Below are 24,801 nucleotides of genomic sequence, written 5' to 3' on the forward strand. Positions count from 1 at the left end.
AGAAGTGCTGCACTGCTGCAATAATCACAAAAACATTATTGGCAATATTTTGGTGATTAAGTTTTCAAGAGGAAAAATTTGCTCAAAGAAAATAAAAAAACAACAAAATATACTGTATATAACAACATTTTGTTTTATATTGAAAAAAAGGAATAAGTCTGAGCATTATCAGCTGGTGAGGTACAAATGTGAACTGGAATCGACCACTCATCTTTAGGTTTGGTTTGCGTGTCTGTGTGTGTGAGTGAGGTGGGGGATGGGGGTGCGGTGGGGTGGGGTGGGGTGGGGGGTCTTTTGATCTCACAGCCAATCAGAACAGTGGCTCTTCCTGGCTGAGCTGCTACACACCCGAAAGCAGCTCTTTAGTTGGGAGAACTACAGAAAATCAGCATTCACTTATTGATTGAAACACAAAATAACCATTTGATGTTTTTAGACTCAAGATAAAAAACATGTATTGTTTTTATGTTTTTATATATAAAAACATACAAACAATACAAATATAAACATATATAAATATATAAAAACATCCATATTTTTAGAATAATAGAACACATGAATTTTCAAATTCACCCTATGACTAGAGAGGCACTGATGACAATACATGCATACATGCCAGCAATACAGCTTTTTTTCATGTTTTTGAGGTCAGACTGATGCATATAAAAGATCAATTGAAGCTACACAAACGTTCAAACGTTCAACATTTTCAAAAATTGTCTGAAACGACAGATTTTCCAACAGGTAGTTGAAGGAAATATTACTTCAAAGCTTTAATGCTGTTCATTTCTTTTCCTGAATCTGTTACTAGAATTGTTGCACAGAAAATCATTTCCTGGATTATTTTTATTTTATTTCAATAACAGCAGCTCTGCCATTAATATGTTGCAACATTATAGTGAATTTATTTTTACAGCAAACATTTTGAGACGAGACTAATGTCTACGAAGGCAGAGATACAAAAGCAAACAAATACCCAGCACTGGGAGTGTCTATGCAGCATGAGGCAGGCTCAGAGATGAGGCACATGCAATTTGTATGTGTGTGTGTGTGTGTGTGTGTGTGTGTGTGTGTGCGTGTGTGTGTGCGTGTGTGTGTGTGTGTGTGTGTCTAAGTGTGTTTGTACATGCATCAGCTTGTGCCTGTGCATATGTATGTGTGTGCAATGCGGGTGTGTTTGTGTGTGCAAGCGGCCCAGCTGAGCCAGCCCTGAGGCACACTTTGTGGCCCTATAATTGTTGTGTTGATGTATTTCTTTAATATTGAGTGGAATTATGGGAACAAGACAACGGGGAGGAGTAAAGAGAGAGAGAAAATAAAAAAGGGTAAGAAAGAAAACGAGAGGTGAGATGGAGGAAACAAGGAGCATTAAACACAAGAAATGAGACCAGACACAGGGTTTAATCCTAAATCTTGCCCTACGTTGAGTCACTTTGTCCCTTATTATTATTATATCAATACTTTTCTGTATGCACATCTGGAAAGACTGGAGGGAACATTAGATACAATAATGTGCACAAATGAAGCATAAGTAGATGACTAAACAGAGCTCGTTGTCCCGTAAACACGTACAAGAAAAACACTCATGCAATACTTCTCTTTAGAAACCAATGAGATGTGATGTATTTGTGATGAAGAGGGGAGGACGATGACAGGGAACAGTGTGAATGTCAGTGTGTTGCAGTCCCAAACATGTCTGTTTTTCATCCTAAGATTATTCCTTGTGATCTGGAGCTGTATCTGTAGCTTACATTAGTGTAAAGGGAAAATAAAATAAAATGTCAACACTGCAGCTTTTGTAGAACCAGTGAATAATAGTAGAGTGCATAGTGTATGTTTTTCTGCACAGTACAGTGTGTATATATGTGGAGGTGAGGAGAGCCCTGTTCCTCCACAGCAACCCAGAGGGCAGTGATGATACGTTTAAGCCTGCAGGGGATTGTGGGGGATAGGCTGGCTGCTGATAGGCTACTCCCGTGAGACAAAAGCCCCCCCCCCCCCAATCCCACCCTCCTTCTCCCAGGCTCCCTTTCACCTGGCCAGGTTACCATGCCAACCAGCATCGGACAGTCTCTCCTCTCCTCTCCTCTCCTCTCCCCACCTCGCCTCCCCCCTCCCTCTCCTCCTTCCTCTCTCTCTTCAGTCTCTACTCTTAGAAAAAAGGGCCATTTCTAGTAGCCAGGAATAGAACATGGACCTGCCATTGATTTTCACAGTAGTATATGATGATGATTATTACACAATCACGCCCTGAATGTCGCAATGCAGGGCCAAAAGAAAACAAAGCACACACACATACACACACACACACACACACACACACACAAAGAAAACATATCTACCTGACCATATGAGTGGCTACTTACACTTACACAGCATCGCACAGGTTGAATGAAATGTGACGTGATGAAAAGGCATCACATTCATTTCAGCATCATTTGAGCTGGATTAATTGTTATTAGTAAGAAAAAGTGCTGAAATATCAAGTTCCACTTTGGAAGCTTATCATTTAGTCCACCAAAAGATTGAAGTTACTGCTTTTAGGACATCTTAGATTGGATTTATTGAATTGTTGTTGATTTCTCTAGAGGGCACTATTTTCTTGATTGATTGATCAGCCATGGCAACTGTCAAACTGTCAGAATCTGTGTCTGAACTGAGGTTGTTTTTTTTAAACATTTTATTAAAAGTTGAAAATGTGTAACGTAACTTTCCTAGTGTGCTATCTAAGTAGCTTCATCAGAGCATCTCAGTGTTGAGAGCAATGAGATGCTAGTCTACATTTCACCCCACACTGTCACTGGCTGCCTGGCAGGCCTGTGTAAGCCATAGGGCGCCCCGGCTCAATGGGTCCACGAGGGGCAGACAACAGACGACGAGCTGAGATGTGCATAGCTCCCTACCCCGGAGGCGCACTGTAAATGGGCGCTGGGGAAGAGACGGTCTGGATGGGGGGGAGGGAAGAGTGCTGCGTGGCGATCTCACAAAGATGACTGGTTCACTGGCTGCCTGCAATGTACTGAAATAATTCCCTTAGCTGCACAATTGGCTTGGACATGGAGCATGATACCAAATGAATGCCTGCAGACTGGGTGGTGCAGAGGTGGGAGGGAGGGGGATGGATTGCAGATGAGTAAATAAGATAAAAGAAATAGAGATCAGAAGAGGGGACTTCCTTATGGTTGTGTGCTCAGTGACCACAAGACCATTTACCACTTCTCTTCAGTGAAGCATCATTATGTGCTCTGCCCTCATCACTGTGTCTGCTGACATTATGATGTCTAATAGGCTTGATTGGTCTTAATTGGACCTGATAAACATTGAGTGGCTGTTGACTGACTCTGATAGTATCCACTGTGGACTGGTAATGAATTGACTGAATTGCATCTGTTTTGGAGGTAGGGATGCTTGACTGGAAATTGTATAAATATCATTTGTTTAAGCCTCCACCTGCAGTCGGGCTCAAGACAATGTAAAAACTACTACTGCTCATATAAATGAGCTTATGAAAGAAAAATAAATATAACATGTTTACCTATGCACACATGCAGCTGTGGAAATTAATCCTGGTGCAGTGAGTGTAAGTGATTTTTGCAGTGCAGTGGCAGTGTTCATGCAGGATGATACATGGTGTATTATGACGAGACATTAGCCTATGCACAGACACTCATAACAATGAAAGTGCCAAGCTAGGACATCACAATAGCTGCAATTCATTTCCCGGGGAGTCCACCACAATAGCCTGGCAGAGTGGATTCTATCTAAACCACTGCATTAGCAGCCTGGCCCATTAGTCTTTTGTAATGGCTGCACTGTGCTGCACTACATCTGTGCCTTTACATTATGTCTTTGCATTACATGTGCAGCCCTTTGTGTGCAAACGTCTGTCCCTGTGTGTGCTTACGAACTTGTTTGATCACCTGTATCACATATATGACCTGGTAGCATCACAACCACCCATGTGCTTACACTGTACATCTCATTTGTGTTTAAATCTATTGATTTTTGTTTACTGATAAATCAAGCTTCACTTGGACAGCCAATAATACACAGTGAAGATCATGCTATCCATCACGTGGTTACTTCAGCATGTGTCAGCTTGTGTGCCCCCTAATTGGCTCCTAAGCCTCTTAAGTAGCTGCCACCACTCAAGTGGTGTAGGCTGGCCTGGATAAACAACATAAAAACAGCACAGAGTGTACAGAACATCACAGTGTCCGACATCACCGAGTATTACAGCCTCAGACGGTATAGTGCACTGCACAAGCTCAACACTGTAACTATTAAGCTTACGGAGAGGCTTTAAGGGTTAATGAGCTCATTGTCTGCACACTGATGCGCGCACACACACACACACACACACACACACACACACACACACACACACACACACCACAGTGTCCGACATCACCGAGTATTACAGCCTCAGACGGTATAGTGCACTGCACAAGCTCAACACTGTAACTATTAAGCTTACGGAGAGGCTTTAAGGGTTAATGAGCTCATTGTCTGCACACTGATGCGCGCACACACACACACACACACACACACACACACACACACACACACACACACACACACACACACACACACACACACACACACAGGGGAGATAAGATGAGGTATGGCTCCCCTGGCGCCCATGGAAATTGGGGTTACTACAGAGAAGGGACACAAATCAGGACAGCACAACTATCACAACAACAGCCTGACACTTCAGGAGCAGAGCATGCCCCTGAGGGACTGCTGACACACACACACACGCACGTACGCACGCGCGCACAAAAAAAACACAAACACACAGTCACAAAACGCCTGAAATACATAAAGAGATTATCAATAATCAGATCTTGTAGTGTGTGTCATCAGTGATCTGCTTAATATAGAAATCTGTGACACCAGTGAAACCTGGTCCTAAATTCTGTGAGACAGAGATAGTTACAATACAGATGCAGTTTCCTCCACTGAATGACTACACCTAAAGAGAGTGGAGAGTTTCAGGTGGTGAGAACTTTTTTCTGCACCACACACAGTAAGTCTTTATTTCCATATAGACTGCATATGAAGGTACAGTGGCAAAATTATATGACAGTCATTGTAAAATCTCTCAGAAATGTGCACAAACTAAACTGACATGAGATATTATAGGATATGCAGGAAGCCTGCAACTAATAATTATTTTCATTATCAATTATTCTGCTGATTAACTGTTTGGTGTATAAAATGTCAGAGTCCAAGGCGGCAACTTCAACCAATCTACCAATTTAAAAAAGCAGTAAATCCTAAAACTAAAGAAGCTGCAATCAGAGAATGTTTGGTTTTAAAAAAGAGGTTTTGCTTTAAAAATTACTTATATGATTAATCAATATCAAAATAGTTACTGATTAATTTTCTGTCTCTGATAAGCAACATTATAATCTAATATTTAAGTCAAAATAAGGTAGGCTAATTAATTTAGGTGAGAACTGTAATATGACAAATACCTAACCACAAGGCGTTTGCTTTAGTTTTGGTGCAGTAAAAAGGTTTTGGTGAATTTAAAGGTTAATTCATGCTCATTGTTCTCAGCAGTGTGCAAAGACAAAGAACTTCTCCACTTGTTCTCTGGTATATCACTACAGCTGTCAATGGGACTTATATTTTCTTTGCCAAATCAACAGTCAAATACTATCTCTGAGCCTTCAGTTGCCTGCAATATTGTCAATATACTGTTAATTTTCTGAGTTGCCAAGACTCAATTTTGTGACATAAAAAGGGAAAAGCAACATAGATGTGTATGTAAATAAATGGATAAAATGTCATCATTGAAAGGCTATAAGAAGTGAAAACCTGCTGTTTGAGTTAATGCAACATATTTTTAGCATCTATTAAATCATGGAAAAGTTATCAGTGGTAGCATCCTGAAGGGAAAACCAGAGCATTACAAAAATACTTCAAAGGGATATTTTTAAAGATATTTAATTGTGACTAACACTCGAATGAAATAAGGGACTGTACTGAGAATTGGTGCGTCTGTGTCTGTGTGCATGTTTGTCTATGAGGGAGCATGATAGGCTGGAGTCAGACAGGAGGGGTCATGTAGCCTATTTGGCTGTGGCTGGCAGACAGTGAGACACTCAGCAGGGAGCACTCTGCTCTGACTTGATAAGAGCCACAAGGGCAAAAGCCTCATCTAGCAGCGACTGATCAAAATGAGCACCCAGCCACAGAAGAGATCACACACACACACACACACACACACACACAAGCATGTGCACATGCACACACACACACACTCTCTCACGCACACATTCACACGCACACGCACATGCGCGCGCGCGCACACACACACACAGTAATCCACAATCATGCGCACAACTGAAACTCACAGGAGTGTATCTTTGTGGAATTCAGACATACATTATTTGTGACATGGTTGTTTGTGCTATAGAGGAAGTATGTGGACCTCTTCCCTGCTTTTAGCATCTGTATGGTGAATTAAATCATGTATTAGACTCTCATGGTTTATTAAGTGCTCTTTCAACCTGAAGAGGGCAGTGTTCCTGTTGAAAAAAGTGAAATATAACTACATCATCACTAAAATGCCTCAGTCTCAACAAAAGAAAGTGCTTGATGTCTCTTCTCACATATGTAATAATCATGTTTGGACAGGATATATCTCAATAATATTACCTTAAAAGTCATCTGTTGGTTATGATCTTCATTAAAGCTGAGAAAAGTGAATCCACAGCTGTGCTGCATATGTATATGGTAATGTGAGCATGGTGGGTGTTAGCTCCAATGCTTTCATGGTGTGACGTGGCAGCTCATCATATAGTTTACATTGGATGGACATGAAGGGAGGGACATCAATTTACATACAACAAGAGGGTTTTATAACATAAAAAATTGACTGTATCTCCTGCAAACATAAAGCTAGGATAAACTAGAGGCAACCTGCAGTATAGGAAGGAGAGGACTAAAGAAAACAGAAAAGACAGGCACAGGGAGGAGGGGAACAGACATGGATAAGCCATTCCTCTTTCAACCCCCTTTTCCTCCATCCCTCAGCCCTCTTTTCCACATGGCAGCTCCTGCCTGCATGCAGAATTCAGGACTTAATGGAGGGGAGCTAAGTCCTTGGCCACACAGCGGATAAATGCTGTACTTTCTCCAAGAGATGCGGTGGCGATGGCTGCGCTCGTTGCTTTCGTGGGATCCACTCAGGCAGAAAGCACAGAGCGAGCACCATGACGGCATCTTGCTGGTGGCCCGACTGTCACAGACAAAGCCGACTCCAGTTCAACTCACTTAACCTCTGTGCCTTAGTGTTAATGTTTTTCTTTAATATTACCAGTAGCACTGAGCATAACCACACTGGGAACACATTACCCTAAATACAGAGAAAATCTAAAGCTGACAACACTGAGATGCATGTTTCAAATTCACCTTCTTCGGTTCAGAAAGGTGCTATTTTCCCATGAGACTTACTTTTGACATTGAGATACATGGATTTGCTGACATCAGCGCCGACATCGTTGCTGACTCTACACAGGTAGAAGCCACTGTCTTCCTCCAGCACATGCTTGATGAGCAGAGAGCCATTGACCAGCACCTCGATCCGAAAGCCTGAGTTGAGGGCGATGGGTTTGAATTGAGGGACACCGGCACCTGTCACAGAAGTGGGTGTTTATAAAGTGTTAGACTAATACACAAGGAAACATACACTGGCAACATTTATTTTTTCCTCCATCCTCACAGAAATGTTTAGATAAAGTTTAGAGCTAGTCCTGACCCAATCACTGAAAGACTGAAGAACAATGAGGCCATATCATGTTGGCATACCTCTGCTCAAGGAGTCCAAATGCAATTTAGCAATTATAAGATCCTCAGTTAGTGCAACTAGTCTCAGTAGAATGGTTTCAACTAGGAGATAACACTTTATGTTGGTGGTGTCATAAAAAGGTTTGAGCAGGGGTATCCATGCTGTGTGACTGTGACAAGGTTAAAGATTTATGGGGAAAATCATTGTTTAATGCATCTCTGATGCATTTTGGGTATTACACCTGAGAATCTACAGATGAGTGGCTACAACACCCTGTGGTGTGGCTGGCCATGCGAACAGGATTTAGAGTTACCTTGAAACAATGTAAATCAGTTACAACTTCATTGCTGGAGTTCCAGTTGGAACTTATCCTGTACCATGTTCAACATCTATACTCATTGCACCAACAGTCAATACACACTCACTGACCACTTCATAAGGTACATCTGTACAATCTAAGGAAATGTAATACAACAGCTTTGACATAAATTCTACCTTCACAAAGTTTTGTAATGTTTGGGGGGGGGGGGGGGACCAGATACATTTTTTTCAAGAATTAATGAATTAATGTATGAATTTATTTTGTATTGTTTGCAGTTTAACTTTTTTTTAAACAAATTGTTCAAAGGCTGCATGAATCCCATATCTTCTCATACCACTGAATGTAATGTGATGCAGCTGACAGCTAAACTAAAATTATTAGTCAGGGTTCAATGTTTTTTGTATCCTTGATAATAAAAATGTAAAATGCTAAAACATTTTAATGAAAAACACATGAACCTGTTCAGCATAACTTCCACAGCAATAGACACTCATGTCATTGACAATCCTTTGTTTTCAAGAAACACAGAGACTGTATCCAGCCAGAATGAGATAATGCAGAATGAAATAGAAAAAAAAGCTCTTCCTTGAACAACTGCTGCTTCTCATCTTACAGAGCTTGTTTGGACTTTTTATGCATTCAACCTCAAGGCTGTGGACATTATGTTTGTTGTGTTGGCATTCAAAAAAAAAAAAAAAATCATCTACCGCAGAGAATAAGTTTGCTGTAGGACAAAAAATTTTAACATACAATTCAGCATGTTTAGCGATAGAGAAGAAGCGAAGTTATCCAGTTAAAAGTCTCTGAAACACTCTCACTAAACCTGGCAGGAACAGCTGTGTGTTACTACAGTATGTAACGTGTGAGTAACGAGGTGTGGCTATTAAATAATGAGATGAATGCTGGTTTGATTTACATGAGCCCAGTCTCATTATTTAATAGCCACACCTCGTGTACTCATGTGTGTGATGCGGTGTGTTTACCTTTAGAGTACTCCCACTGGATGGTGGGGACAGGATAACCCTCTGCTGAGCAGTTTAGTATCACTGCCTTTCCATAGATTCCATCCTGGTCCTTAGGCTGCACCACAAATTTGGGAGGAACTGCAAGATGAGAAACCATTAGATTCATAGGTTATATTATTGTAGTCAGGGTTAAAAGTCAAGTACAAAATTTAGGTCATATATGCCCTTAAAGAAAATAAGTTAATAATAAATCTGACACTGATAATCATCAATATCTTATCTGTCATCAGCAATGACACCCGACACAAGGATCTCTGCTTGTATCTTCTGCGAACTTTTCCTAATCACCTCGGTCCCACCTCCATCATTTGCTTCCTCACCTCGGACAATGAGCTGGCTCTGGTGCTCCACGGCGGCAGCCTGGTTGCGTGCGATGCAGGTGTAGTTGCCGTTGTGCATCAGTGTGAGATTGGAGATGCGCAGGGAGCTGGTAAAGTCTATGTTGTCTATGGTGACACCAAGGCTGGCCGGGATCGGCCGACCATCCTTCTGCCAGGTGATGAAGACGGGTTGGTCGCCAGACATGACCACGCAGGGGATGAAGACTCGCTGGCCGATGGAAAACCGAGGGAACTCAAATGGGTGGATGGTAGGTGGGACTGTGGAAGAGACATGCAAATTAATTTTCCCTTTAGGGGTTTTACCTCAGGCCTGTGGGTTACACGTCCATAATTTAGGTTTAATTTCAGCAAATGTTTCTCCAAATCAGTCGCCACCTGTGTGCATATAAACAAACATCAGGTTTAAGACTTCAGTCTCAGAAGCAGCTCAGCCTCTGATTCTGTCATGGCTGAGGTGCTTTATAAAGCAATCCCATGGCGATGCATTAGTCACATTTCTCTCTTTATCACCTTCTTCTCCATATTGGAACATTATGCTGTGATTTTGCAGGGACGAGAGAAATATTTTATTACTTCTCCCCATGTAGCGCAGCTGAGTTCTCTCTCAGACAACATGCATATAACATTCTCTCTCACTCTCTTCTGCTCTCTGGGGATACTGTAGCCATCGTGAGAACCAGATGCTTTGGAAAATTAATGATTTAAAATAACACTGGAATAAGCTGCACTTCAGCGCTTATTTAATTCACAACAAAATAGGGATAATAGGCTCCTGGGGATTCCCTCTCGGCAGCGGTGGAATGCTAAGCAGCTGAGAGGCAAATTAGCTGAAGCGGAATGGCGGCATAGCTTTGTCTACGCTGTGTGATTTCCCCCTTGCACACTCGTTAGCACGTCAAGACCCGCCAGAGAGAACAGAGAGAGAGGTGGTGAAGGGGGGGGGGGGGGGGGGGGGGGGGGTTGCCCATCCGACATTTCAAATTATGCAGCGTCATTGAAGAAAGAGAGCCATCTGAGGTTATCATCATCTGGCTCAGCTCAGTGCCACTGCATATTCAGATGAGCTCCAGATAAGCAGGCCAGGATGATGGAGATGGTATGTTGCTATCAGCATCATGAGTGTTTCTCTTTCCTGGGTTGTGATATACAAATATCCCTTTGCATATCTGTGTTTTCTGCTACAAGCAAAGGTAGATACTAAGGTGATGCTTTAATGTGTCTTTTAAATGTGATGTACAGCATGTATGCCAAATGGAAAAGACACATCAGGGTCAGTGTGCAGACTGATAAAGTGATTCTGTCTTAGTATCTGCAGACTGGGAGATTCATAATGGACTACCCTGAATGTACTCAACAAATACTTGGGTATAATATAGTGTGTCATACCCCATCTCAAATAAATGGCCTAAGCTGCTTACTTGACATTTGAGATTGGTAATAATCATGATGGAGCACCCGAGATTACACACAGCTACAGCAACTAAATCTCATGCTATTTTTCTGAATGTAGGACCCAGGCTTATTATGAGTCAGTTACTGTAACTGAAGACAGATCAGACTGGGGTTCATACCTTTCACAGTAACGTAGACACTCTGGTGTGTGGAGAGCTGAGGCTGCACCAGCACATTGCACGTATACTCTCCTTCGTCCACGTCCTTCTGCACGTCAAACAGCTTTAGGGTTCCGTTGTTCTCGAAGGCCCGCTGTCGGTGGTTGTACGGCAGCAAATTGGAGTCCTTGTACCACTTGATGGAGTAGTATGGGTAGCCAATGACACGGCAGTGGATGTACATGTCCCGCCCAGCGATGGCAGTGAGGTTTTTCATTGGTCTGATGCTGGCAGGCCCTTGAAGGACACATTGGAGAGACAACTCTCTTAAAATGATTTTGAGGCGGGGGGGTGGTATAAAAGATAGCTGTGCTGTGTTGTGTGTGTTTTCAAGACACCACAAAGTTTAACAAAGTAACAAACAGAAACATTACCGAGATTTATTTAGGAGCGTCAGACTGCCTGATTAAGCGTCCTTGTAGTCACTTAAGGAAAAAGTGTCTAGGCAACTCAAAGAAGGAAATCCTCACCACTGGGCCCATTTTGTTTTGTTTTCCTTCATATCAAATTTTCTTTTTGCCTCATCAAACCAGGGACTCACGGGCCCTCCAGTCTGAGCTTGCACTGAATATTACCTTTCGCCTCTGACAAGCATTAGAGTGGACTGTTCCTTTTCTACACTCATGAAGCTATTATTCAAAACTATTACTTATTTTGCTGGCTTTCTCTCACGCTTGTGAAAAACCAACAGAATAACCAATAGGCTTCCATAGCTCAGTGTCTATCAGGGAAATGGACTATTAGGTTTCTCTTTAAAGCATTGCAGAAGACAGTTTAACTAGGCTCTGTAGTATACTTTGAGCACAAGCATATCCTAGGTTGCTACTCTCTTTAGCAAGATTAAGAAGCCAACGATGTGAGAAACAGTCATTACATTTTCTCCGCAATGGCACCTGTGGAGATTTATCTTCATTGCTTGGCTGCATTCGGCATTCACGGACCCTCGCTTAAGGGCTAGAGGATCGCCCTATTTAGCCTCACAACATGCAAGAATGAACACAATCAAATTAAACCAATCAGTGTACAGAAAGTACCCCTCCCTCTCTGCAATATAGCAATGCTAACGGTAGTGCACCATGCATAGAAAGCTTGAGTGCCCCTGTATTACTGCTACATGACAACAGCAATCCAGCCAACCGTGTCCCTGTAGAGAGCAGATTGCACTACAGTCATACGCTGGAGCTAACAGTAAGTCATCCTAATGGTGTCCCAATATAAAGCTATCAGCAGGTATTGGGTAGGAAGCGGGGCATGAGAAAAGTTAATGTTGACACCAGTGACTAATGGAGGGAGGAGCTACTACAGGAGGCTGCAGAGGTACCAGCCCTATTCTGAGCAAGTGGAAACAGACCAAAGCTACAGAGAAACTAGCAACAACATCTGACGTCTAAAAACTCAAATGTCTTGACAAACTTAGTCAGGCATTCCTTCAACATCTGCACATCCATGTGCTTTAAATAGCCAATTAAAAATGTACCAAAGCAGAATAAATCAAGACATGTTGATGTGTATATGTGATGGTGTGTTGGAAGAGTTGATCTGACAAGCACCTCTTACGTTTATTCGCGCCTGGTAGGAAACTGTCCCGGCCGAGTTGTTGCAGATACAGCGATACACCCCTCCGTCCGGGACCTGGGTCTGGCTGATGTTCAGGTGGCTGACCACGTGGCCTTCAGCGTTGGTGTAGTGGGAGATGCGGTGGCGGCTGTCTCGTACCACAGGCTCGTCATCCAGAGTCCATGTAACCCGTGGCTCCGGTGTTCCCTTCACCGTGCACGACAGCGACACAAATTCGTTGATGTTGTAGACCTTCTCGCTGAATGAAGCCAGAATCTTGGGTGTACCATCTGGACAGTGGAAGGAGATTCACATGGAAATGTACATCTTATTTTTCTACACTGATTACTCTCATAAAAGCATATCTGAAGCATATCTAAAGAAGAAGAAAAAAGTCCTTTAAAAATCCAGATTGATTTGGTTTTGGCTGCATACATGCTTGTCTGTGGTATAAAAAGCAGAATCAGAGTAGAAAGAAGATTAATACAGCTCCTTTTTCTGGCTCCCCAACATCATTGATTATCAATATTCTCCTTATATTGTTGTGGTCATGGGAGGCAGACACTGCAGCAACTGCAGCTCATGTAACAGCATGCATGCCTCTTTCAGAAAATCTAATAAAATGGGCTGGGCCTCAGCTGTACTGCAGCACTCAATACCACATGCACAGCCTGCATGAGAGCATGAACACACAAACATGCAGTTTGCATTCACATGCATGCACACAAACACCTGTACACACAAAACAAAGAGAGAACGCATGCTAATCCATCTAAAAATATATCTCCTCTCAGAACACTGCGAATTCTGACCTTCCAGTATGACTTGAACGAAGTCCTGGGCCGACATCTTGCCATGTCTGGCGAAACACTGATAGGCTCCTCCATCGCTCTTTGCCATACCAGCCATGACCAGGTTCTCCCTGTTCTGGCCTGTCATGCGGACGCTGTTACTGGGGTAGATGAGCTCTCCGTTGCGGTACCAGGACAGCTGGTACTCCTCGGAGCCAGTGACGCTGCAGGACAGTGACACCTGGCTTCCCACACTGCCCTTCACCTTCCGTGGACTCACCACGACCTTCAGGGGCTCTGTAGGATAGACAGTTCAGTGGCTGCTTATTTGTTCTAGTAGTATTACCAAAGTATCATAATCATATTGCCATTGAAGGGTTAAATATGCTACCTGTAGCACCTTAAAAATCTGAAGGAGTATCTACAACTTCCCTGTTTTCCCCTGTTTTGAGGAATCACACCACAGATACAAATCAACCCCAATGACTTACCGACAGCCCCACGGGTACTGACCTTTTACCTGCAGCCTGCCAACCACCTCAGCATTGCCGTAGCCATTCCACACCTCACACACATACGTCCCCGTGTCACTGGACTGGGCTCTCTCTATCAGCAGGCCTGTCACACTCTGTCTGAAGCGTGTGTCGGGCTCCAGTGGCCGGTTGTCCTTCAGCCAGCGGTATTTGGGTGCGGGGTGACCGGAGGCCTTGCAGGGCAACTCCACTCGATGAGACGCCATCACCTCACGACGCTCGAAGCTGTCCAGGATGTGGGGCGCTGAGTTGGAGGGATCTGCACGGGGAGGGGGGATAGGGAATCATATATAAAGGTTTGGTAAGGGACAGCACTGCTGTTTTGAGACTCACAATAAAAAAGGTTGATATTGAAGCTGCAGAGGCTCAGATAGCTTGACTTTTGGTGCTAAGTATCGTTCAAGCTCCAAAAACACTAGATCCTACAGCACCCATAATGCAACTCATGAGCATCTTTTGCAAAGACCCTCCCTGTCTTGAAAATTCCTATGGTTTTCAAACGCCACACTATGTTCAAAGCCACAAAAGACAGAAAGCAATTGTTTTCAGAGGTTGAGAAAAACTCCTCATGACAAGTAAACTGCGCTTTATGATTCAAATTGGTAGAGTGTCCCTTTAAATGGTTTAAGGTAAGGGAGGGCCTTTTCTGTGTTGGCACAGCTCTGATGACCTTTATCGCATGTCATCCTCTCTTTAATTCATGTGTTTTTTTCCTGTCGCTCTCTATTCTATTCACATTAGCTAGATCTTTTTTACCAGCATGAATTTATTTCCATATGTTCCTCTGTCACTTTGCGCAAAACAGTTTTGAAACAAACCAAAATCAACAGTTAAACTAAAAAGTGAAACACAAAAAGCAGAACAAGGTCTCATTGCATATCATGTAGGTAGACTGGTTTTGAAGACAGATTAAAGAATAAATTGATGATGTCCTTTTCCATGTTTATACCATTTCTTAATTCTTTTAAGTATATTGTGAAGAACCTTCATGAACTTCTATAACACTGGATATTCTGGTGTTTGTCTTACCTGAAACAATGAGGCGGGCACTATTGCTCTGCCGGGTCTCTCCTGTGTATCGATGCCGTGTCATACACCTGTAGTTGTACAGCCCGTCTTCCATTTGCACATCCAGGATATACAGGGCTCCAGTGGATGTGATGAGAAACCGAGACACTGGAAATAAATAGATAAATAAAACATATGAAGTTACTGCACATTACTGATGTATGTTTCAACAGTTAAAGTGCAGGGCTTAATGAGACAATAAAACCAACATTTTAAAATGACATGGACACTCATGGCCAATCAATACCAAATATGTCACCTTTATGTGACCTGTAAGTACTGTATATTGCATCTGGTCAGTGAGTATAACGTTGAAAAGACTGGAAAAGCCATCTGTGGTGCGCAACTGCAAAACACAAGTCTTTCAGAGTGCCTATTCTCAATAGAGTGCTGAATCCATCATATCCTCATCATTCACTGATCCCCACTTAGATTAACAGTCTGGAGCAACAAGAGTTTTACAAAAAGAAATAATAAAGTGCAGTGTGGATTTTCACTTTTGTAAAACAGAATTAACACAACTATACACATTCTGAAGACAAAAAAATGGATGACACACTGTGTGACACCTAAAAGGAACAAACAAAGGATCAATATTATCTGGATTTCATCACAGGAGATGGCAAGCATTTTATATCAAATTATATCCTACAGAATGCTGTGGGGAGAAAATGTGACGTGTGTGTGTGTGTGTGTGTGTGTGTGTGTTCATTTTTATGCACTACAATCACTACCTTACACATTCTAAAAGAAGAAAATACAGCAAATCCAATATTGAAGTCTCTTAGCAAATATTTGCAAGTCAAGTGAGGTACGCAGCGCTGTGTGATTGTAGTCACCAAACATCTGCTGCAGCCCATTTAGCTCAGCACAGCTCTGAGGCGCTGTGACAAGGCTGTGTGTTGTGTAGCAGTGTAACACAGCTCGTTATCATGTAGCTCATCGCTCTCCTCTCTCTCTCTTTCTCTCTTGGGGGAACTCTCTGTCTCTGTCTCTCTCTCTCTCTCTCTTTTGGTTTCCCTTTCTCTCTCTCAGCTCCAGACTAAAGCGCAGGGAGCTAGGGATCACAGAGCACTTTGATAAGGCATGGCTGCGCAGGTCGGCTGTGCTAATATCATGCTAATGTTATGCTAATTTGTGTGAACACATGGAAGTAGAGAGAGGTAGTCAGTGTTTATGAAGAGTGATTTGTGCTGTAGCTGGTGGCTGGTGGGGTATTTCATGTCACCGGTGATGGAGAAGCCTATCTGAGATGGGGATCAAATGGGGACGTGGAGTGGTGGGGGATTCTGGCAATATTGGGAGAGCTATCATAATGCAGACTTTATGGGCTGTTGAATTACTCTCATTTAGTCCTGCTATGACACTTTAACACAGATTAATACTGTTCGTACAGGCCTGTGCAGAGTGCATGCTAAAATAATGGAAAGAGGCTAATCTTATGCAGCCTAGGATCTTTACATTTGGTCAGATCTGACTTTTACATTTATGTTTTGAGTATCACAAGAAGTCTTCAGCTGCAGACAGTGGATGGAGTCAATTACGGACAAAAGAGGACTTCCAACATATTTACAGATTACAGTCATGGCGCAATAAGAAAGGGATGACTGAGCGGACAAAGAGAAATGGGGGGAGAAAACAGAGAAGGAGAGGGAGGAATTCACAGAGGAGGGTATTGAGGATGCTATTGTGAGCAAGTGTTGACCTAGTTAGAAATGAGAGACCATGGATTTGATATCCTGAAGGGTTTTTTTCAGCTTGTGGTTGAGATGCTCTCATGTGTGACAGACAACCAGCGGTAAAACGAGGGGGACAGGGGAGGTAGCACACACCCATATGTGTGTGTCTGCAGTCCTTAATCACTTAACACAGAGACAAGACAGGAAATATTATCAAATTTGAATTTCACTGGTTGCGATTCACGTTCGCGGAGAGGAACAATTCAGCGAAAGCAGATATCAAAGGAAAGAAAGATGCAAGCTGTCTCTCCTGTCTTTCCTTTCCTCCTCTTTCTGTCTTCTTCCCCTTCTTTCCTTCTGAAAGTTGCCTGGCATCAAAAGTTGACAAGGCAGGCTTATGAATGAGAGGAGCTTTCATTAGAACAGACTGCCTGTCACTGTAACAAAAGGCCAGGGGTGGGAGAGGGGAGTACGCCTGTGTTTTCAATGTGCGTTGACATACACTCACACTCACACATGTTTACATGTGCGAGTGTGTGGTTGTCTCTTGTCTGCCAGTGAAGCAAACTGGCTCTTTATTGAATTTCTCACTTACAGGCTCTTACGTATATGTTTGATCTATGAAGACATTACACATAGGTTTAAATATAGTCTCCCACTGACCACATGTACTGATGTGATGTGGTGTTCGCACCGTTACTGGCAACAGTGTCAAAAATCACTTCAACCGCTTTTTTCACAATAATTTTCACACTTTTGGTATCTACTCCCTCAAGAAACTATAAGTAGAGGTAATAGTCTTGGTGCTGTTTATGATCCTGCTTCCGCTGTACAGATACTGTACATCATCATCGAGTGTCTGAACCCTGAACTTCTGCACTCCTGTTTCTTCCTGACTTCAAGAAAACATGTGCAGCTTCCAGGGAAAGTGCTGTGAAATTATACATGTTGAGTTTTTACCTTTTAGAAAGGTTGCCAGTGGTAAGAGTTCTGATATCAGTAGATTCTGCAGGGTACAGTTTGTAAACACAGTAGGAGGTAAATTAACACATGTATAAATGAGTAAAGCATTTTTCAGATGGTGCATATTTTTACACTGCAATGAGAACTGCAGGTGGTTGTGGTTGGTATTCATTTAAAACAGAAATGTTAATGTTAATTCTCCCTACCAACAAACAGAAGTGATTGTCTCCCACAGAGCTGCAGGCCTACAGTGCTGCACTGTATGTGCATGTCCTTTACACTGAGGGCATTTCTGTGTACGCATGAACCACTGCAGTTATCTCAAATCCCACTGGCATGTGTGTTTGTATATTAAACGTTTTTGTGTGTGTGAACATACGGTATGCATTTCTATACAAGTGTGCATGCAAGTGAGTGTGAATGTGTTTATGCTGCATACAGCTGCATGGAGGAATGGTCAATAATAACGATCGAAGGCGCTCCACTATGCTTTTCTCTGCTCCACTCTGCTCCACCTACTGCATACTAACACCGCCAGAGAGACAGCCTGCACTGTTCTTGCAGTGTGTATGTGTGTGTGTGTGTGTGTGTGTGTGTGTGTGTGTGTGTGTGTGTGTGTGTGTGTGTGTGTGTGAGAGAGAGCGCATACTAGACATATGAACACGTGTTTGTGTCCACACCTGGATATATTAGTGTATATTTCTGAAACTGTGGCTCCACTTCACCCCAGGTGGCTTGCTGGACTATCAGTCGTGTCCTCTTCCCTTCCTCGGCCCACCCAGCTGCTTTGGCATCAACGGTGCTACAAACACAAGTCCCTTTCTGTGGATCCACACTCAATAGCTTCAATTAATCCCCATATAAGCCACACTGAGCCTGCAAGTAGACTCTTTGTTCATTCAAATTGGGAGGCTTTGCAGTTTTTCCACTGAAACCTAAATTGTTTGTGAGACATAATAGAAACAGTAAGAAAAGGCTGAATTATGCCCATATTATGCTGCGGTTACACTTTTCACTGAGGGCAGTTTGCACTTGTATGGATGTGTCATCACTAGACACACAGGTTAACATGTCACAAGGACTAAGAGAGAAGGATTTCCAATGAGGTGGAACACAATGACACATGGTGACATAGCTGAGCACTTTGACCTATCCTTGCTGTGCGACCATCTGCCCTGACACATGTGAGAGAGACACAGAGAGTTACCTTGGCTCCCTGAGCCATTTCAATATTTGATAATTGAGACATGAGTGGAGGAAAGATGAAATGGGAGGAGGTAGAGAAGAGGAAGCAAGCAGGAGAGAGGGAGTGAGAGAGAAAATAAAAGATCAAGAGGGAAAAAGCACCTCTGGGATACAACCACTCTCTGTCATCTAAAATGACTTACAAATTAGCTTACAGCTATGCGCTCCCAGTAAAGGAAAAAAAAATGACACAACTTTCATATGCTAATTCAGATCATGGTTAGGCAGAGCAATTATCAAAAAAAAAATGTCAGCCCTGTCTGTCTGACAGATCTGAACAGGAACCCCATACCTCTGTGTGTCTGTCTGTCTTCAAATCAAAATCAAACCTAAAAGGTTTAGTGATTGTTTATACTATATATATATATATATATATATATATATATATATATATGTATAACACAATGTTAAGACACTGTGAATATACTGTTTTCCCTTTGCAGTACATAATTTTAACAATAGAAAATGTTGTTGTAGTTCCACCTATAGTGACCTTGAACATCAAACCTGCTCTCCTCTGGCTGAAGAACTTTGAATTGTCTCACTATCAACACCAACAGTAGCAGTCTGGATGCCACTTATGGGAAACCCACGGAGTCAGCTAAATAATGCAGATAAAAATTGCTTCCTCATCACTCTGCTGGCAGTGTCCCCACTGTGCAACTGTCTTGGAGTGTATTAGTGAGTGGAGTGTGGTCCCTGGAGACAGCTGGGGCCCTACAGTGTCACCATAACCTTGTCCACTAAAAGTCATCCAGCTTCACAAAAAAAAGAAAAAGAAAAGATAATCCATGCTGCAGCTGCTCACTAACAAACCATCAGCCATCTGCATCTAGAACTGATTTTAATAAATGTTCTTGAGTGTGTGTTGGGTGGTTATGTGTGTGAGCTTTTGTTTCTCAGAAGGTAATTTAGCTTGAACCCAATAATTGGAGATGTAAGTCAGATATGTGTTGAAGGATCGTCATTAATCAATACGCCATAAGACAGAGTGTGTGTTTGGAGAATATCATTACTGAGGTGATTAGATGAGTTTGCCAAAGGTGTTGCATAGTTGCAACACCTTTGGCAAAACTAATAGATTGATGCACACACATCAACCAAACAACAAAGATACAATTTACACACAGATTTTTTTTATTTTTTATTATTGTGATAACTACAAACACAGCTGACTGGTGGAAGATGGATTAAGATGATTTCTTTATGTTACAAATGTACAAAATGAATTATTGCATCTCTCCATTTAAGTCAATTTAATTCCTATTAAGTGAAATGAAAATTTAGTGAGCCCCGCCTTATTAATAATCTGTAACTGCAACCATCATATTACCATATGCGACGCCTCACTGTTTCCCACTATGAGAATGTCACACACTGTCTGGCGCCAGAAGTGCTAGTGTAGTCTGTGAGTAATAATGAGTGTATGATGAGCCCAGGAGGGCCGGTGTTGTAATTAGGCCTGGTCAGAGTTATTGGCAGAGTGACTCCAGTTTGATCAGGCTGGGATAAGCATCTCTATGGAGAGGGGGATCCCACCAATTTAGAGCCCCTCTAATAAAAATCATTTGTCATTCTTACAGGAGCCACGCTGACAGCTGCTGCGGTTGCCATGGCAACATACTGGCCACCATTCACTTAGCAAGCAATATTCCTAGTACTGTAAATGTATACGGTCCAGTTAATGTGTCAGTGCCTCATATATGTGCAAGAACAGCTCCTACAAAGATTCTTGAGGCAAAATCTTGAATCTTAAAAGTGATATTTTGATTTATGGAATTTTTACTGATCGTCCTATTTATTGTTCATGTATGTTTGCAGTCTACCTGTCTAATATCATAATTTAGATTTTCTATATTTTAATTTTACTGTTGTTCTTCTCACTTTCAAAGAAGTTTGCATGCTTCACAGACTTTAAAACCATTCTTAGGTAAATCTTGAGCTATATAAATAAGATAATGAAAGTTGTGAGTATCTTATCTGTTTATGCATGCAGAGGTTCACTGTGGGATTTTCTTGGTTAATTTCCTGAATGTTTGTAGCTACCATCAAAGGAAATATGATTTACCCTTTTAGACTCCCTTCTCTAACAGAGTCTGCAAAAACAACAAATATTTAAAAGCACATATAAATGATCACAACTTCATTATAACACAGGTACTTAAAACCATCCCAAAAAGTGCCTGACCACAAAAATGCAGTGTGCAGATGGGAAGTTTAAACTGAATCAATTGATTGATTAATCTACTCGTTGATTGTCAAAAATTATTCAGCAGTAATTTTGAGGACAAATTAATCATTTAAGTCATTTATCCAGTAAAGATGTCAAGCATCCTCCAGTTCTAGCATTTCAAATCTAAGGAATCACTGCTTTTCTTTCTCCTCTGTGAAAAATGAATCTTGGCTCAGTCAACATAAGACATTTGAAGATGTCAGGTTGGGCTTTAGGAAAGGGTTTTTTTCCCCCACAAAATAACAATGACTTGTAAAGGTTTATGTCTCCACTTTTCAGACAAGCTGCTACTGATCCAGTCAAGGAGATGAGATAAACCAGACTATGCTCAACATTGTGTAACATAATGTGCCATAAAACATCACACAGACATTTAAGAACGATATGCAAAAAAAGATTAAATCTCTTCTCCATGAAGAATTTGAAGCACATTTGGAACCTCAGAAGTTTAACAGGAGTGACGGAAAACACACACAAACCCAGCACCTGCCCTAATTTCTCATCACACCTGGACTACAAACCTGAAGCAGCCTATCTGAGCAACCTACAGTATCTGCTTGCTCCAGAGTTGAGTCAGAGTAGAAAGCTGTGCATTTTTATTGCCACTCCTAATCAGCAGCAGCATCCCTTTGCTCATTAACTAGACACATGCTAGCCTGAGGCTAACAGCCTCATATGTCAACCACAGATAAAGATGTCATCTTATGCTTGACTGAATAAACCGCTATTAAAACTAGATGCAAATGGACGTTGAACGATATTCAAATCAGGAGGCAACAGGGAAGCTTAAACCCTGAGGCGCTTGGCCTCATGGTTGCCCCACATTCCTCTGTCGTGTTAGAAGGAAGAGAGATTTTAGATCCTCTCTGTGTTCAGAGTGATGTTCCACAAGACATCTGAGATCTCTGTGAAACACAATGTTATGATAGTTGGGATGATAGCTGTTCATTTTGTAATCACCTCAAACACTACTGCTAAGTTCCTGCTAAATTATTTTGTTGGATATATTGAATGTGAGTTTGCAGTTTCCTTTGACTTTATCTAACTGGGAAATAACATATTTGAACACCTGTCATGTCAACTTAGTATGAGAGCAACAGTGGTGGCCATTATCAACAGCTTTGTCCAGTGTAAATTAGTGTTCTTACATTATTCAGACTGCAGGCACAACCGGCTGTGCAGACAAACCACAGAAACTCTATCTCATCAAATATAAACAGAATCAAATAATGGACAGAGTAAGAATGGACTTTATTTGTACAGGATTCATTTGGCAGACACTGACATACTATGACAGGATGTCTCTATTCTCCTCTAGACTGTTTTGAGGCAGCTGCGTGAGCACTTTTTTCTATCAGACAAATCTTTGTCTGCCGAAGTCAAAACTGAGGAGGGAAATCTCATCACAATAGCTTTCAAATCTGTGCCTGTGTGTCTCTATCTGCAGTGTGTGTGTGTGTGTGTGTGTGTGTGTGTGTGTGTGTGTGTGTGTGTGTGGCTGCATGTGTGGTGTAATTAGCCAGCACTGGAGTTGAGCTATTAAACCCCTGATGGTTGTGTGTTTACAATGCTATCATTGGCCTCTCTCTGGCCAGCACTAAATGAGCCAGTGTTGAGCCTCAGCTGTATAATCATGAATATTCATCTCTGTCTGTGAGAACCTCTGTGTGTATGTGTGTGTGTGTGTGCTGCACTGGCAGGCATTAAGGAAGCTATTACTATCTACTCAATCACAATCCGTCACTTTGTCTGGATAATAAGTCAAGCTGACAACAATTCTACTTATCGCCAAACCCCCAACAAAACAGGCTTTGTTTTGGGAGCAAGAAAGAGTTGAGCCTGTTTCCAGCCCTGCAGCTTTTCACTTCAATGAGCAAAGCACCAAGTCAGGGTTATCTTGTTGAGTCCCATACAATGTTCTCTCACTATTTTGTTCCCGTTAACTCACGCCTGATGAAAGCTGAGGACTGAGGAAAAAACAGCAACCAACATCCTCTTCACAAAGGCCATTTTCAATGCAAAGTAATGCGGTTTTCATGTAAATGTGCAGATCACAACATGATCATTAATTACATTTCCTGAGTGAGAACACGACGAGCCTTCGAGCCCTCGCTAAACTGTGATAACCTGAGTGTAAAGGAGTTACTCCCACGGTGCCCTTCCCCTGAGACTTCATGGCACCACATTCCCGCTTATGGAAAAGGACTTAAACACAGCGCTCATTGGTGTTTCATGGTAATTTGCAGTGGCAAGTGGAGCAGGCGATGCCGCTCTGTGAGTGAAGCAGAGGGGGCAAGAGGAGGATTAGATAATCAAACAGTGTGCCACTTTAAATAATCTCTGCCTCCTCTGGGGGAGGTGAGACTTAAAGCTGGAGCCCTTCTGCTTTAATTGTCTGATTTTCTCGTCATTACTGTTGAGGGCCTTGGTAATTCAGACTTATTAAATATTCAGGAGCCACACCAGGGAGGGAGGGAAAGATGGAGTGACAGGAGAAAGATGAAGGTATAGAGAGGAGGGAGAGAAAGAGAACAGAAGGAAGTTGTAGCAAGACGATGCATGTGTGGTCACTGTTTGATAAAGACTGACACAGATAGAAACTTTGATCCCGGCTGTGGAGAAAAAAAACCTCTTTTTTCCTTACTGAGAAAGTTTTGCACTTGATGACTGGATGTCCCCACATCACAGGTGTAGATTTGGGTATGGACAGCAGGGACATGTTCCTACCGATGTTTTGTCTCTACGAATATTGTGATGATCTCAAATGATTTTGTCATTTTTACAGCTTTTGCTGTAAAAAAGTCGGCCGCTTTAATAGAGTGGTGAGATGTGGGAAAACAAGTCTCACAACTCATGTAACTCACATTAATAACATGTGTAGCCATAATATATATTAAACTAACACCATCACTCACCCATATGAGACTTGCACTCATGTAAGCAAATGCACTTTGTGTGCACAACACAAGAGCCTACCAATGCTAAAACCAAACCTACAGCCGTGCCTCACATTCTTTCCCAAAAACTTCACAGGTGGTGAAATTAAATCCCAAATTAACTGTTAGAAATATACTACACTAAGTAAAGTTTGTGATCTTTTACTTTTGACTTTTTGTTACATTTAAGTGGTAGAAAAACAGACCCTAAAGAGCTACAAAATGTGTTGATATGAAACTGAGAACTATTTTTAATCAAGTTGCACTGTTTAAAAAAAAGAAGAGACTATCTGTGAAGCAAATGTTCTGGTTTCGAATCTCCAGTTTCAGAATGAAGGGAGCTCCTTATAGATGTGTTGAATGGAGCTCTCCATGGTGCTGAACTACACAACTGAGCCACAGACAAAAAGCAACCCAAACATAACGACTGGTTTCAGTGCATTTACACAGTTAAACAAATGCAGCAATGGAAATCAGTGCTGTTTATACGCTTAATGAAAGAGTTTATAAAGACAGAGGTATAGATAGATACTAATAAAATTACACATCAGAAGTCATTTAAAGAAAATTTCAACATTGAGAGGAAATTTGAGAGACATGTCTTCCTCTGTATTAGACTGACAGTACTGATCTATTAATGGAGCAAACTGTTCTCTTTCTTACTAATGGAACTAGTCTAGAATTCAACAAAGAA

The 24,801-nt window shown here is 41.9% G+C and overlaps 1 protein-coding gene across 1 annotated transcript in view; it reads right to left on the minus strand.

Annotated features, from left to right (window-relative positions):
- LOC111222389 (Down syndrome cell adhesion molecule homolog) overlaps positions 1–24,801 on the minus strand; it is a 74,050-nt gene that overhangs the window by 24,013 nt on the left and 25,236 nt on the right. Inside the window, exons 4-11 of the mRNA XM_022746104.1 lie at positions 15,013–15,159; positions 13,964–14,242; positions 13,472–13,747; positions 12,653–12,949; positions 11,064–11,339; positions 9,472–9,750; positions 9,110–9,229; positions 7,471–7,650 (exon numbers count right to left, since the gene is read on the minus strand). Coding sequence (XP_022601825.1) covers positions 7,471–7,650; positions 9,110–9,229; positions 9,472–9,750; positions 11,064–11,339; positions 12,653–12,949; positions 13,472–13,747; positions 13,964–14,242; positions 15,013–15,159 — 1,854 coding nt within the window. The remainder of the gene's footprint in view (positions 1–7,470; positions 7,651–9,109; positions 9,230–9,471; positions 9,751–11,063; positions 11,340–12,652; positions 12,950–13,471; positions 13,748–13,963; positions 14,243–15,012; positions 15,160–24,801) is intronic.

This window comes from Seriola dumerili, unplaced genomic scaffold (genome assembly GCF_002260705.1).
Source record: "Seriola dumerili isolate Sdu_G_001 unplaced genomic scaffold, Sdu_1.0 BDQW01000091.1, whole genome shotgun sequence".
Lineage (NCBI taxonomy): Eukaryota > Metazoa > Chordata > Actinopteri > Carangiformes > Carangidae > Seriola > Seriola dumerili.